This window comes from Triturus cristatus, chromosome 11 (assembly GCF_964204655.1).
Source record: "Triturus cristatus chromosome 11, aTriCri1.1, whole genome shotgun sequence".
NCBI lineage: Eukaryota > Metazoa > Chordata > Amphibia > Caudata > Salamandridae > Triturus > Triturus cristatus.
Genome location: NC_140594.1, coordinates 932,116,375 through 932,131,295, shown reverse-complemented (window position 1 = coordinate 932,131,295; position 14,921 = coordinate 932,116,375). Strand labels below are relative to the sequence as shown.

At 48.3% G+C, this 14,921-nt stretch overlaps 1 protein-coding gene across 4 annotated transcripts in view; it reads left to right on the top strand.

Moving 5' to 3' along the window:
* YEATS2 (YEATS domain containing 2) overlaps window positions 1-7,534 on the top strand; it is a 1,415,500-nt gene extending 1,407,966 nt beyond the window's left edge. For all 4 annotated transcript variants that reach the window (XM_085634927.1, XM_085634925.1, XM_085634929.1 and 1 more), the window contains one exon: window positions 6,730-7,534. In XM_085634927.1, coding sequence (XP_085491053.1) covers window positions 6,730-6,838 — 109 coding nt within the window. In that variant the 3' untranslated portion in view covers window positions 6,839-7,534. The remainder of the gene's footprint in view (window positions 1-6,729) is intronic.
* The last annotated feature ends 7,387 nt before the right edge of the window (window positions 7,535-14,921 follow it).

The window sequence follows — 14,921 nt, the reverse complement described above, 5'->3', positions numbered from 1 at the left end:
CCGCTGGAGCTACTTAGACGCACCCACACGCTCTGAAATGAGTTCTTTTTGACTGAGTTTTTTTAGGCCTTTTGTCTCATTTTTTCTCAAGTCGATCGACTCCTGGTGTCATAGGGATGCCCGTATTTAAGAACTGTGGGGACTGTCACCGCATGATGTCAGTGACTCCAAGTCGTGCCCTGACTGCCGGGCCATGGTGCCGAAGACTTTGCTGGAGCGGCCCCGAAAGTTGCTGGAAGTCCGGCAGTCGGCTCCGCGCCGCTCAAGGTCCCGGTCCGCGGGAGGTCGAGGGACCGGTCGCAGAGCCGTCACCATCATTCTTCTGGATCTAAGTCTTCGCACTTGGGGTCAGGTAAGTCGAAGCATTCCAAAAAGAAGTCGAAGAAGCATCGTCGCTCCTCGACTTCCCCTTGCCGGTCGTGCGATGAGGGTGTGGGAGGTGCAACCCCCGCGGCTCCGGCGGAACCTGCGACGTCGCCGCCGGCCTACCCGCCCTTCCCGGGTCTGTCGACAACGCCTGCCCAGGTGGAAGCGTTTCTTGCTGCCTTGGCCCGACTCTTTGGGCCATCTGGCCCCGCCGGTGCGCCTATGGGCCCCGCGGGCACGACTTGGGGTCCTGTCCTTCCATCGCCGGCGGCTCCGGCCCAGGCGCCGCAGGACCCCCTGGGATCCGGGATCGGACCCCGGTCGACGCCAGTTGACCTTATAACGCTTCCACCGACGTCGACCCCACCCGCACCACCACCGACGTCGCCCGCTCCTCGGGCCGACGTCGTCCCCAGTTTCAGCCCTGAACCGGATCGGCGCCGATTCCAATGCCGATGGGGACATTTTTCCCCTATGTCCGTCCTCCGTATTTTCAGCCTGTTTCACAGACTTCGGAGGAAGGGGAGGACTGGGAGGGGTCTGAGGACCCTCCCCCACAAGACTGTGCTTATGACCTGGACTGGGCAGAGGATTTGGGGGAGGCCAGTGGTCTTGACACCTCACCTTGCCTTGGCATGCTGTCTCCGCCTACCGTGGCCACGGAGGAGGGAGCCAGTTAAGCAGTGGTGTTGTGTAGAGCGGCCGAGGCCCTCCACCTCGAACTCCCTACAGTGGCCGTCAGGACTAACCTCCTGACAGAAGTGCTCCAGCCGGCGGCGACCTCTTCGGAGTCCTTGCTGCCCTTTAATGAAGCACTGTCTGACGTTCTTTTGGGTACCTGGTCCAGGCCCAACACAAGGGCTCCTATGGACAGGAACGTGGCCCGACGCCATCGTCCGCACCTCCGGATAGGGAATCCAAGAAGCTGGAGCAGCTCGGCAAGAAGCTGTTTTCATCTGGCAGCTTAGGGCTGCGGTCGGTGAACACCGCATGCCTCTTAAGCCATTATTCCCACTCTGTGTGGGACACAGTTGCGCGGGTGCTACCTGGCTGTCCAGAGGAGGCCCAGACAGTACTCGCCCAAGCTATGCTGCTGGGAGAGACACAGCAGTGTTCACCATCCGTTGTGGGCTTGACACCGCCGACTCGCTGGGCGGGGGGATTTCCACGACGGTGGCGCTTATGCGCCACGCCTGGCTGAGAACAACGGGCTTCTCTGGGGATGTCCAGAACACTCTGATGGACATGCCCTTTGATGGCATTCGCCTTTTTGGCAATAAGGCAGATAGTGCGTTGGAGCGCTTTAAGGACTAACGGGCTACGGCCAAGTCCTTGGGCTTGTCGGCCACTCGGCCTCCTCCGCCTTTCGCTCCTTTTGTGGCCACGGAAGGGGTGCCGCACTACGTTCGCAGGGCCACAGGCCAGCGCAGCAACAACAACAGTGCGACCGCGGACGTGGGAACCGTCAAAGGCGGTTCAGGGGGCGAGCGGGCGGGTCAGTCCACCTCCACCCCCGCAGCATCCACTACAAAGCCTTCATAGTCCGGTATTTCAGGGCCATCAAACGCCGGTGGGCGGCAGGATTCGCCATCACCTTCCCCACTGGTGTTCCGTTACCTCGGACAGGTGGGTCCTGCAAATCGTCCGAAGGGGCTACTCCCTCCCCTTCGAGACTACCCCTCCAGCCATGCCACCTCAGTACCACCGCATGTCGTAGGACCATCTTGCACTTCTTCAGCAGGAAGTCACGGCCCTTTTGGCCAAGGGGGCCATCAAGCGTGCTCCTGGGCCAGAAGTAGGTTGTGGTTGTTATTCCCACTACTTTCTGGTCCCAAGAAGGACAAGGGGCAGCGTCCTATCTTGGACCTCAGGAACGTCAACCGCTTCCTCCGGAAGGAGAAGTTCAAGATGTTGTTGCTAGCTCAGGTCTTGTCTGCCCTCGACCCTGGAAACGTTGGACTTGCAGGACGCATATTTCCACATCCCCCTTCCTGCCGGCGTTACCTGCGGTTCCTGCGGTTCACGGTAGGCCACAAGCACTTTCAGTTTACCGTGCTCCCCTTCGGCCTTACCAGCGCCCCTTGGGTGTTCACGAAAGTGATGGTGGTGGTTGCAGCTCATCTGCACAGATCAGGGGTTCCGGTCTTCCCCTGTCTCGACGACTGGCTGTTGAAGGCGGGCTCGCCTCAAGCAGTTGTCTCCCACCTCCAGACCACGGCCGACCTCCTGCATTTGCTGGGGTTTTCCATCAACGTGCCAAAGTCTCACCTGATCCCCTCTCAAAAGCACCTATTCATCGGAGCGGTTCTGGACTCAGCGCGGTTTCGGGTTTATCCTCCCGAGCAGCAAGTCCAGGATATTCAGGCTATGATTCCGATCTTTCGGCCTCTATCCTGGGTTTCGGTCAGGATGACCCTCCGGCTACTGGGCCTGATTGCATCCTGCATCCTGCTAATGGATCATGCCAGGTGGCATATGCGGGCTCTGCAGTGGGACCTGAAGTTCCAGTGTGCACAGCATCAGGGCAACCTGTCTGACCACATCCAGATCTCGGAGGGCACTGCACGACAATTGCAGTGATGGCTTACGAATCGCGATTGGGTCATAGCAGATCCCTCTTCCTTCCCCAACCTTAACACACAGTTGTGACGGACGCTTCCCTTCTGGGATACGACGGCCACATGGGAGAGGTGGAGATCAGAGGCCTCTAGTCTCTGGCGGAGTCCCGGCTCCATATCAATCTTCTGGAGCTTCGGGCGATCTGACTTGCACTGAAAAGCATTCCTTCCCTCTGTCATGGGGAGAGTAGTGCAGGTGTTCACAGACAACACCGCCGCCATGTGGTACTGCAACAAACAAGGCGGGATGGGGTCGTGGACCCTCTGTCAGGAGGCTCTGTGCCTCTGGATATGGCTGGAACATCAGGGCGTGTCCCTGTTGTTTCAACACCTGGCAGGTTCTCTGAACGCCAGGGCGGACGAACTCAGCCGCCGGTGCATGATGGCTCACGAATGGCGTCTGAACTCGGACGTGGCGCAAGGTCTCTTTCAGCAGTGGGGAGAGCCTTGGTTAGATCTATTTGCCACCGAAGAGAACGCGCAATGTCATCAGTTCTGCTCGCTGGAATTTCCAAGGCGGCACACGGTAGGTGACGCTTTTCTACGGGAGTGGAGTTGCAGTCTACTATACGCCTTTCCGCATATACCACTTCTACCCAGAGTACTGAAGAAGATCAAGCGCGACCGGGCCCAAGTCATTCTTGTGGCTCCGGACTGGGCTCGAAGAGTATGGTATCCCAAGCTACTCAGAATGGCAATCGATCCCCCGCTCCGATTGCCTCTTCGGGAGGATCTTCTGTCGCAGCAGCAGGGGAGGGTTCTCCACCCGAACCTGTCTAGCCTCCACCTCCTTGCGTGGAGATTGAGCGGTGGCAGTTGACTTCTTTTGACCTGCCCCCGAAGTTTGTGATGTTATCTTGGCAGCCAGGCGTCTCTCCCCTAAAATGGTATACGCCTGCAGGTGGAATACATTTGTGGCATGGTGCACAGCAAAGGCTGTGGATCCCCTTTCTGCCCCTCTTTCAGAGGTTCTCCTATTTCTCTTTTCTTTGGCCCAGCAGGGCTCTGCTCTGGGCACTGTCAAGGGCTATCTCTCGGCCATTTCAGCCTTTTTACGGCTTCCAGATCAGCCTTCCCTTTTCAAGTCCCCTATTGTAAATAGATTCTTCAAAGGCATTACTCATATTTTCCCTCCCGTTCCTTTCATAATTCCTCAGTAGGATTTGAACCTGGTTCTGACCTATCTGATGTGTGCTCCCTTTGAGCCACTTCACAACTGTCCTCCTCGTCTTCTCACTTTAAAGACTGGTTTCCTGGTTGCCATCACTTCTGCCAGAAGAGTGAGTGAGCTCCAGGCTCTTTTTTCTAAGGACTCGTCCATCTTTTCTGCCAAAAGGTTGTCACTGCCTTTCACATCGGGCAGACCATCACTTTGCCCACCTTCTTTCCGCCTCCGCATCCTTCGAAGGAGGAAGAGAGGCTCCACTGTCTAGACCCAAAACGTGCGCTCTCATTCTACTTGAACCGCACTCAACAGTTCCGGGTGGATGACCAACTCTTTGTTGGCTACGTGGGCACCAAGAAAGGTCGGGCCGTGCACAAGCGGACCATCTCTCTGTGGCTCATTCTGTGCATTAAGGCTTGTTATTCTTTGGCTAAAAAGGAGCCTCCGGTGGGGCTATGCACCCATTCTACCAGGGCGACGGCAGCCACTACTGCTTTGGTACGGGGAGTTCCCTTGCATGACAGCTGTCAGGCAGCTACGTGGGCCTCGCTGCACACGTTTACCAAGCATTACTGCCTGGACAGCCAAGTACGGAGAGACGGCTTCTTTGGCCATTCTGTTCTCCAGGACTTTCTGTTGTGATCTTGGTTCGCAGACCCACCACCAGGGTTGGTATTGCTGGGGTATCTATTCTAAGGTAAGGAATCTATCACTACATGTTTCTTTCAGATGCACAAGTTACTTACCTTCGGTAATGATATATCTGTAAGAAACATTAGTAGTGATAGATTCCTTACCGCCCCACCCATCCTCCCCGTTCTGCGAACTGATCCTAGGGTTAAGGTCATCCCTTTCAGGGCCCTAGTTTCATGGAACAAGTGGTCAGTTTCTTGCATGGCTCTGCATTCCTAGCACGGAAAGTCGTGGACAGAACTGACGTCACAACGACTCCTACCAACGCGCAGGGGTACTGCTGTCGAAAACTTTCGGGATCCAGTCTGACGCCTGGGGGTAATTCTTAGGTAAGGAATCCATCCCTACTAATGTTTCTTACAGATATAGCGTTACCGAAGTGTTGCGGGGGGAATAAGGAACACATGGAAGTGAGGGTTTTATTTTTCCTAGTACAGGTCTTCTATGTGAAGCCAGAGTTACAGATTGCAAAGGGCTCAACGTTAGTCTTCTCTTCCCTCGTGGTGGGCGATTCGGTCTGTTCCCGGATCTTCCTCTCGTCCCGAAGAGGTCTGTTGGGGTATGGTTCCACCGACGTGCCGGAAGAGGAAGGAAAGAAGTGACGTAAGTGCTGTGCTACAGCCTGTGTCTTTGGGGAAAGGAGTGAGGGATGAACGCGTGATACACTTCTAGTAAATAAGTGAGGGTGCACATGTTTAAGAGGAGTGGGTGAGAGTGCAAGGGTATGGTACAGACTGGTTAACTGTAGAGGGGTCCCGTACTACTTCGTGGGGTTCTGCCTCCTCCCGACCCAACCCACGAAGTGCTCCCATACCTGGGTGAGCCACGCTCCTCCTGGAGCGTAGCTGGGCGAAGCGCGGTGCCGTTGGCCTCCTGGGGCATCTGGTGTTCTGACAGCACGGCTCCAATCTTCTCTCCACGTACTGTCTCTCCTTTCTTTACTGGCGCCTTCACAAACCTCTGCTCCCTCCTCTACGGTGATGCCACACACCATTGGTGGGGAGTTCCATCTTCTTATTGGTCCGGGCGTGATGATGTCAGCGGGAGGGGGATGGACTTTCTCTTCAGGGATTTCCCAGTTAAAGGGGCCGCTGCAAACTCCCGCCAGGTGTTCCTTTGGTGCACTGAACGGTGAAGCCCAGTCATCCTGCTGCAGGGAAACAAGAGGGGGAGAGAGGGGTGTCGCAGTCCACCAATCCACTGTGGTCTCCTCTCTGTCCCTTTCCGACCCCACCTTGTCATACGAAGGTAAGTAACTTGTGCTTTACATGGTATGAGGATATTTTTAGGGTATATAATCAGTTCATTTGGTCTTGCTTTCTTGCTAAATTGTGTATGGTTTTGATATTTGTTACAATTAACAGGCTGTACCTAGACCCCAGTGTGCTACTGCTTTGATGAGATACCTGGACATGAGGTACTACAAAGGGCTCTATGGAGAACAAGCTATGCACATAAATGCCTAGTTTCTGCATGTAAACTCTGGGAAGCTGTGGTGTCCTTCTATTGTAGGTACAGGTTTATCGTGGGGGATGTTGAACAAAATGGAAGAACATTTATGCTGCTGGGTAAGAGTTGAGCAACAGATTATGCCTAGAGTAGGCTTTACCAAAAAAGGGGTTCACTAGAGAACCAGTAAAAAGGCACACACAAAAAAACACTAAATCTATCACGATTTTGTTTAACTTAACTGGTGCCTTATACAGCGGTACTATGATATTAACTTTGTGCCTTAATTTCTAAACTGTATTTACCTTGTCTCTGAGCATATTAAAGAATATTTGTAAAATCTTCTTGGATTTGCTTGACTTTGTTTTTACGTTAATTGTATCACCTCTGTTGAGTTGTGCTTTTACCTCTAACTTGCTATTTGATTTATTTGTGCAGGTCTCCAAAAGAGATATCTATGATGAACATCCATCGAGCCATCTGCAATATCCCTTCGTTGGATTTCTTGTCAAACAAATACATGGGAGTATTGAACATGGAGCAATGATCGTTTTGAAAACTCTTCTTAGAGACTACTTTGAAGACAGACGCTTGCAAATTTCTGTTGCATACAAAGTGGTTCAGAGCCACAATCGGCTTCATATACTCCAAAGACTGCAGGAGACCAATAGACAGTGCACCTTAGCATTCTAGAGCAATGCTTTGTCCAAAACGACTCTCTAGGTTGTCTGTGTTAACGTCTTCAAAGACTGCGACAGTCGATAATATCAAATGGTTGATATCTGTTCCGTTATCATTTAAATATCTACAATCGCATCAGGTCTCCAGTTCAAAAACATCAGGCAACACGTTTTGTTCATTTTGTGTAATGCATACAATTGGCAGCACAGTATTGAAGATTAAATAGAGAGCATTAGAAAACATATCATATTTGTTTCTCCAGAAAGAGTACTGCTGCTATGTTACCGGTATGGAGACAATAAAAAAAGAATTGTTACTGCAATCGAAGTGGCATAGAAATTATTAATTCACCGCATTGAGATGAGAAAAGAAGCTACTTGGATAAAGTTGGCTGCTTTATAAATACATTTATGGGCGGAAGGTGAAAGCAATTCATACCGTGCCTAAAGGTTCTGCTTATGCTAATTTCTATGAACATAGGGACTGTCATGACAGACCTCTTTTAAGTCATTGCTCATAAGTCAAAAAATAAAATAATCTTGATGAAATTTGGATAAACACATTTTTTGTTCTGAACATTATTTGATGGCTTCTGGAAAAAATAATCTATGTCCGAGTTACCACAAATACAACGATTTAAACCTCTGGTTTTACATAATTACTTTAACTGCTTTGAGTTGATCTACATTTGGTGTTCAATTTGCTTGAATGCTAATTTAACACTTCTTTCAGGGTCCTCCGTGATATCCCTTCCCACATCTAGTGTCTTGTGCCTTCTCCTGCTTTGTTGCACAACGGTCTATTGTGCTTCCAGTGCAGATGTAGAAAATTACTCTTTTTTTGCACAGCTGTACTCTATATTTTTGCTGGGTTTAGAACTCTGTGCACTTTACCCCTGCTAACCATTAGCAAAAGTGCCTGTGCTCCCCCTTTAAACATGGTCGAATTAGCATCATTCTAATTAGTATATTTAACTTATATTAACATTTAGTTCCTAGTATATGGCACAAGGTCTGCCCAGAGCCTGGAAGTTAAATGCCGCTAGGGGACTGCAGCACCTACTATGGTTCCCACTACAGTGGTAGTGCAAACATGATTTCAAAAAGACATTTTGTAGCCTAACTGTAGCAGTGTAAAACAGCGTTTCAAACTGTCAGAATAAACACTTTTGAAGGGTCAAACCTCCCTTTCAATTATTAATATGAAACCCCCATACAGACGTTGTAGCCCAAAAGGTGCAGGGTGCGTGTATTTAAATGTGAGATATGTAATAATGTAATGTTTTTTCATCTCCTTACAGTGACTAGCTACTTTCACTGTGGCAGGTCTAGCTGTCCTATGTAGAAAACCAAAGCACAGATTAAAGCACTAGTACTGTATCTCAGGATTGGGACTAGCTAGAAAAATAAAGTAATGATTATTTTTAATAGTTATTAAAAATCTGTTCAATGGTGCAGTCTTAGTTTTAATAAATATTAAGTAAAAGTTGCTTTCCCTGCCTGAAGTTCCTGGTGGCGAATTTACATTTGCGCTCTCACATTTTCCCTCTCCAGACAGGGATTAGCAATTGAATTTGGGTGAAAAACGTGTGAAATGCCTCCCAGGAGCTTTTCACTGTGATTGACCGGTTGACCTAAATGGGCAGGGATGACTCTTTTAAGCTCCGCGAAGGATGGGGGCTGTGATCATTAGTGTATCAAAGCCTGTTTGATAGGTCTGCTAGGTTTACATATAATACTTTGGGGCACTCTGGAATGGAAGGAATCATGATGTCAAGACAATTGTATTGAGTCCACTGTCTGACTGTTGGAAAAGCCTTACTTGTGAATCCACTGTCTGGTTGCTTGAATGAACTGGTTTTGTCCTACGAGTCTTCAGTCTGAGTTTAATGGGGGTACAGAGGCTGCTTCAAATTGGATTTTAGTGTTCGATATGGGAAGAAACTAGGATCACCATAGTACACTCCCCACACACACCCCAGTCACCAGAGCCCAGGTTTAGTGTGGCCAAAGACTTTTGCCATCTTGAAAATCCTAACACTGGGTAGTGTTGGCCCAAGAACTATGGCATACATAAGGCATCTATAGGCACCCACATCAGACCACTGCTGGACCTGAGGAAGAACAGAAGAGGACAGATCATGCTGTCTGTGACCCTAGAGGAGTCCTCCAGGACTTGGACCTCTTGCTACAGGGATACAACAACCTACAAGAGCTCTTTCCTGCAACTACCCAGCTGACAGGTGGGAACTGGGCCTGGACTGGACCCTGTTGTTAGCCCCTGTCTGACCCCTGTGAGTCTCCATGTGCTTACCCTAAGGTTGTAGGGGGGTTTAGAAGTGTTCTGTGGTGGTAGATAGCGACTTAAAGGACTGAGTCAGAAGGGAAAATCTTTGAGCAGGAAGAACCTTATTGGTGTATCCGACCTGGGCTACATCGCAGCCAGTCTCAAACTATGTCTAGGTCTCGATGTACTGCGATCATTGACGATCAATATAACTTTGTGCTCCTTCGCATATTACTACTTAAAACTTTACAAATTAATATTTCCCGTTCCCCTAACTGGATTTTCTTCATGTTGGTGTTATTTTGTTTGTGAAATGTTACTCTATGCTTTTAATCCAGTTTGGGTTGTGTATTGTTTTGCATTTGACTTTATTGTGGTTTTGGTATTGCATACTTTACACATCACCCTATGTTAAGTCAGTCTGCTTTGTCCCATAGCTACCAGCGTAATGAGCCCATGATAATTTAGTGACTTTATGGATTTACCGTGGCAAGTTTTGTGAGTATTCCTTGAAGTGAGTAGTCACTCAACTCAATTAATAATCCAATTTCATACATTGGTTTTCAACACTGGGATCCAGGACTTGTGTTTTGCAGTACCACACAGTGATTTAAGTTGACATATAAAGTACCCATTTAAATTAACAGCAAAAAAAGACTTTGACATTTTTATTGGTTTTTCAGTTTTAATTGCCCAATCTTATTTTTTCTTACATTTATTTCTGTCCTCGATTTTTGCACCTGTAATTTTTGCCAGCATGGATGTAGACCTGAGTGACAGGAAGAGACTCAGCATAGAGAGCGGAGTAAGTTGTGCAAGAATAGAGAGCTAAGGCTGAGTAGAGAGTCCATGAAGGAGGACTATCACATTGCCCTCAGAGCTTGGGAGGAAGTAAGCATGCTACTGTCCACCACACAGGAGTATGAGAATTAGCAGAAAATGGAGGAGAAAAGATTACACTGAGAAGATTCCAGTGCCAAATGAGCGTGTCCCAAGGAACAGCCTAATCTGCATTGTCCACAGCAGGGAACAGTGTGTCAGCCCGCAGTTTGTCCCAATCAGATTAGGAAGACAGCCATGCAGAGAGAGCTTTGAAACAGCAGTTGGCTACTCTTGCCTGTGAGTAGAAGGTGGCAACAGCAGCAACCCTGGCCTCGGAAGAGAACATTTTGGCTCTGAAAGGAAAGAAAATTCTGCTGACCAATGAGAGGAGCCAGCAAGAGTTGAGCCTGAGAGCCTAGAGAGCCTCCGAGTCCAGTGAAGATGGTGGCACTTCAGTGGAGTGCATGGGAGAGGTAAAATACTTCATTTCCCTAAAGACCTGTGTTTGGATTATATAAATAAGTGGTTTGCAGCATATAAGGTGGCCCTATGTAAGCATAGAGTCCCAGATGAGGACTGGTAGCTAGTCTTTAGAAGCACATGCCCATTGCAACGAGGGCAGCATAGTAAATTATTATGATGGGCTGTAGAATTTGGATTTAAAGGAGCACATTTTAAGTAATTGTTTTACTGAGTTGCATCAGCACCTGAAGGACACAAAATCCACTGTGCTCAGGGAGCTTGCAGAAGAAGTTCACCTCTGGATCAGCACCAGAGTGGCAAAGAAGGTACCCGGGATTGACAACAAAAGAGTAGTTCAGGTTCCCCTCCACAGAGGGAATGGGAAGGCCAGGATAATATAGGGACATTCCAGAAATGGCCCCAAAAGAGTTTTATGGGGAAGTATTCCAAGAGTTCTTTGGAGCACAGGAGGGGAGATTTGGATGCGCAGAGGCCCAGGCACTCTTTTACCCACCATAGTGTTATGACTGGCTCAAGTCCAGGCACAAGTGAGAGGACTCTGTCTCTGGAAGCCACCCACAGATGGGCACTCCCCAGAGCTGACTGCTTTAGCCCTAGAGGGAGGTTATTCCCAGGAGAGAGTAGAGCATGCCCTAGTATCCAAGGTGGACGGTGGATCCAGAAGGTAAGCTGATAATCCAAGAAGGTTGTGGCTGTCACTTCCAGGAGGTCACCGTTAATGTGCTTAATGTCACTGTTCTGCAGGATAACTGTGCCAGCCAGACCATGGTGGTAGCAAGATTGTTTTCCCAAAACCAATATCTGCCAGGGCAGATCTGTATGGTGACCAAGGCCCATTTGCAGATTTCTTCTGCCTTATGGCCCTGGTATCCTTAGAACTGGAGAGGGGTGCTTGCTCAGAGGTGAGTCATTGTTAGTTCCCAGACACCCAGTGACGTTATCCTTGGTTCAGGGGGGCCCAACAAGAAAAGAGCTGGGAGAGGGGGGTTGTCCAGAGCGCCCCGAAAACACAGGTTTCTAGTGATCCAGTCTCTAAACGAGTCCAGTGGCACAGACTAAGAGTAACCGGTAAGAGCTGGATGCCATCCACAGTGGCAGGACCAGTGGGTCATGGGATACCTGCTCTTGAAGAAGAGCACCCCAAGAACTACCCTGGTAAGGCCACTTCTGACCTGGAGATGCAGCCTCCGCTGTCACAAAGGCAGAGAGGAGACCTACATCAGGCAGACTCCTACAGGACACAGTGTGTCACCATTGAGGGGTGGCTGTGCTTCCCCTGGAAATCTTTGATTACCAGGCATTCGTTCAGCCTCGGGGTACAGACCTTCAGCCGAAGAGCCAGTCTCACAGTGTCACCCCTGAGATGGTGAAATTAGGAGTGGAAGGAGAATGTTCTGCAACCTGAAGTTGTAGCCCCCCCCCCATGTAGAGAAATCTAAGAGGCCTATAGGACCTCAGGAAGAAGTATGGGGTACTTCTTAACCAGCCCCACAGCTGGAAGTGCGGTCTACCAAAGGCCACAGAATGGAGCCTTCAACTGGCAGTGGATGCCCAGGGTCTGGTTTCTCACAACAACAGATGTTAGTGGCCTCTGTTGGTTGTTCGCTTTTTTGGAAGATCTTGAATTGGGGTAGGGGGTATAGAATGGGCCACATTGCCTTGTTGCTACTGTAGGACTAATTGCATACTGGAATACACCTGTGAGAAAGTCTGGGTTAGTTGCCTCACAGGTGGGGTGTGCTGGTGAGGAGGAGGGTGCCCCATGGACAGTTAGTGCGAGCAAAGATGTTGACATAGGTAGGTTCAGAGGTGCATAAAACAGACAAGTGCCACTTCCGAGGCAGCAACATGTTTGTGTTCTTTCGCCTGAACAGGGAAGCCAATCAAGGGATTGATCAGTCTACCCTAGCTCCTAGCTGGAGGCAACTTGTGTAGGAAATCTGCATGTTCTTCATGGTCACCCCAGATTATTCGAATATTGCTGGAACCTATATTTTTGCCAGCTTTAGAATTATGTGCACTTTACCTCTGCTAACCAATGGTAAAATGTCTGTGCTCCCCCTTTAAGCATGATATACCTGTCATACTCCTAAATGGTCTATTTAAAATACCTATAAGTCCTTAGTATATGTTACAAGGTGTCTTCAGGGCCAATAGTTGACAGCAGTACCTATTGTGTCATCAACTACAGTGGTAGTGCAAACATGACTTCAGGACTACCCTGTTTAGCCTGACTGTAGCAGTGTAAAAACTGCAATTCGACCTATCAAACTAATCCCTTTTGACAGGTAAAAACCTGTATTTTAAATATTAATAAGTCACCACTATATAGGACTTGTAGCCCAAATGGCAAGGTGTATGGTTTATAAATGTAGGGCGTGTATACATTTAATTTTAATGTGTGCTTGTGGTGACTAGCACCCAAAACACATTTTTCCATATGGCAGGCCTAGCTGACCCATGTAGAAAAACATGTGTGGATTAAAATACTAATATTGTATCTCCGGAATGAGATTTACAAGAAAAATAATTAGTAACTATTTTTAATAGTTAATAAAATCCAATTCAATGATGATGTATGTTTTAATAAATACTAAAGAAATGTAACTTTTAGAAATTGCCTACTTGAATTTCTTGTTGGCTAATTTGCATTTGCTCTTTAAATTCTCCCATCCAGGGATTAGCATTTGAATATGTGTGCAAATGGTGTGAAATAGCACCCAGGAACTACACAATAGGTCGCTGTGATTGACAGGTCGACCTGAATGGACAGGGATGACTCCTTAGAGCTCAGCAAAAAGGAGGGGGCTGCGAGCATTCTTTTTGACATTACATTGTAAAATCCTGCTTGGGTGTCAAGGACTCCTAAACATGTCTACTGGGTTTGCATATAACACTTAGGGGCATACTTGAAAGGAAGGAAGCAGAATACCAAGCTAGTTGTGTGATCAGTGGATCCTGAAAATCCCTGCTTTTGTCCTACTAGACTTCTGTCTCTGGGTTTATTGGGGGTTGAGTTGCTGCTTCAAATGTTGGTGTTAGATGTGGAAAGACACTAGGATTGCCATAGAACACTCCCCACATGCACCTCCAGCCCTCAGAGGCCAAGTTGAGTGTGGCCGAAGACTTTCACTATTGTGAAAATGCCAAAAGTAGATCGGGTTGGCCCTGGGAACTTTTACCCCATAGGCTAGTTTGTTTCCAGGAATCATACCCACCATGAGCTCGTGCGAGGCATGAATGTGGCATTTCCAGGTACCCATTTCAAAACACTAGTGGAAATGAGGAAAAACAGAAAAAGACTTGACCTGTTGTCTGTGACTGATAGGAGCGCTGAAGGACTGAACCTGTTCCCTCTTGTATCCAGGACAAGGTTGTGGACTCCAAGGGTCATAAGGCTGACCTCCTGTTCAATATACAGGGATACAATAAGGTACAAGAGGCCTTTCTTGCAGCTGACCAGTGGCAACTCGACCTGGAATGGACCATGCTTGTGGCCTCTGCCTGTAACCCTATGAATCTCTAAGTGCTTCCCCTGAGGCCTTGGGGGATTTAGAGGTGTACTTCTATGATGGATTGGGGCTTAAAAGACTTAACTCAGAAGGTAAAATCTGCAAACAGGACAAACCTAGTTAGTGTATTCAACCCGCGCTACATCACAGCCAGCCTCCTATTGTGCTTAGGTCCCAGACTACCGCTACCATTCACTGTCATAGGCATTTTGTGCTTCTTGGCGCTATTTTTACTTAAAACATTTTTAAAATCATATCTGGGGCCCCTTATTGGATTGTTGTCATATTGGTATCATTTTGTTTACTAAATGTTCCTCTATTAGTCTAATTAGGTTTGGAATTGTTAATATTCAGCATTTTGACTTTATTACTGTTTTCATACTGCAAAAATTAGTTACACATTGCCCCATGTTGTCTGTCTGCTCTGTACCATAGCTACAATGGTGTTTTTTTTCTTTTTTTGTATTGGAAAAAACATTTTATTTTAATTTCCAAGTTAAAAACACAAAATATCAAGAAAGGACAGTGATAGGACGGCGTCCAAGGCAGAAAACAAACATGTTCGAGGCATGTGGGCTGCTGAATTCATATCTGTGCATAGATCGCCGCCTAGTGTTGGGTCCGGATGTTTGCACGTTGTTGTCCTGGAAGAGTCTTCGAAGTATCCTGGGATAGGTGACTCCTCCCCTGGACTACAGTGCGCATGGGCATCCTCTCCATCCTCAGATTGGTTTTTCCACCATTGGGTTCGGATGTGCTTATCTTGACTCAAGTTAGGAAAAACTTTTTCTAGGCCAAAAGGCCTTTAGTTCGCGTCGGTACTGTTCCCGATCGGTATCGATAGTA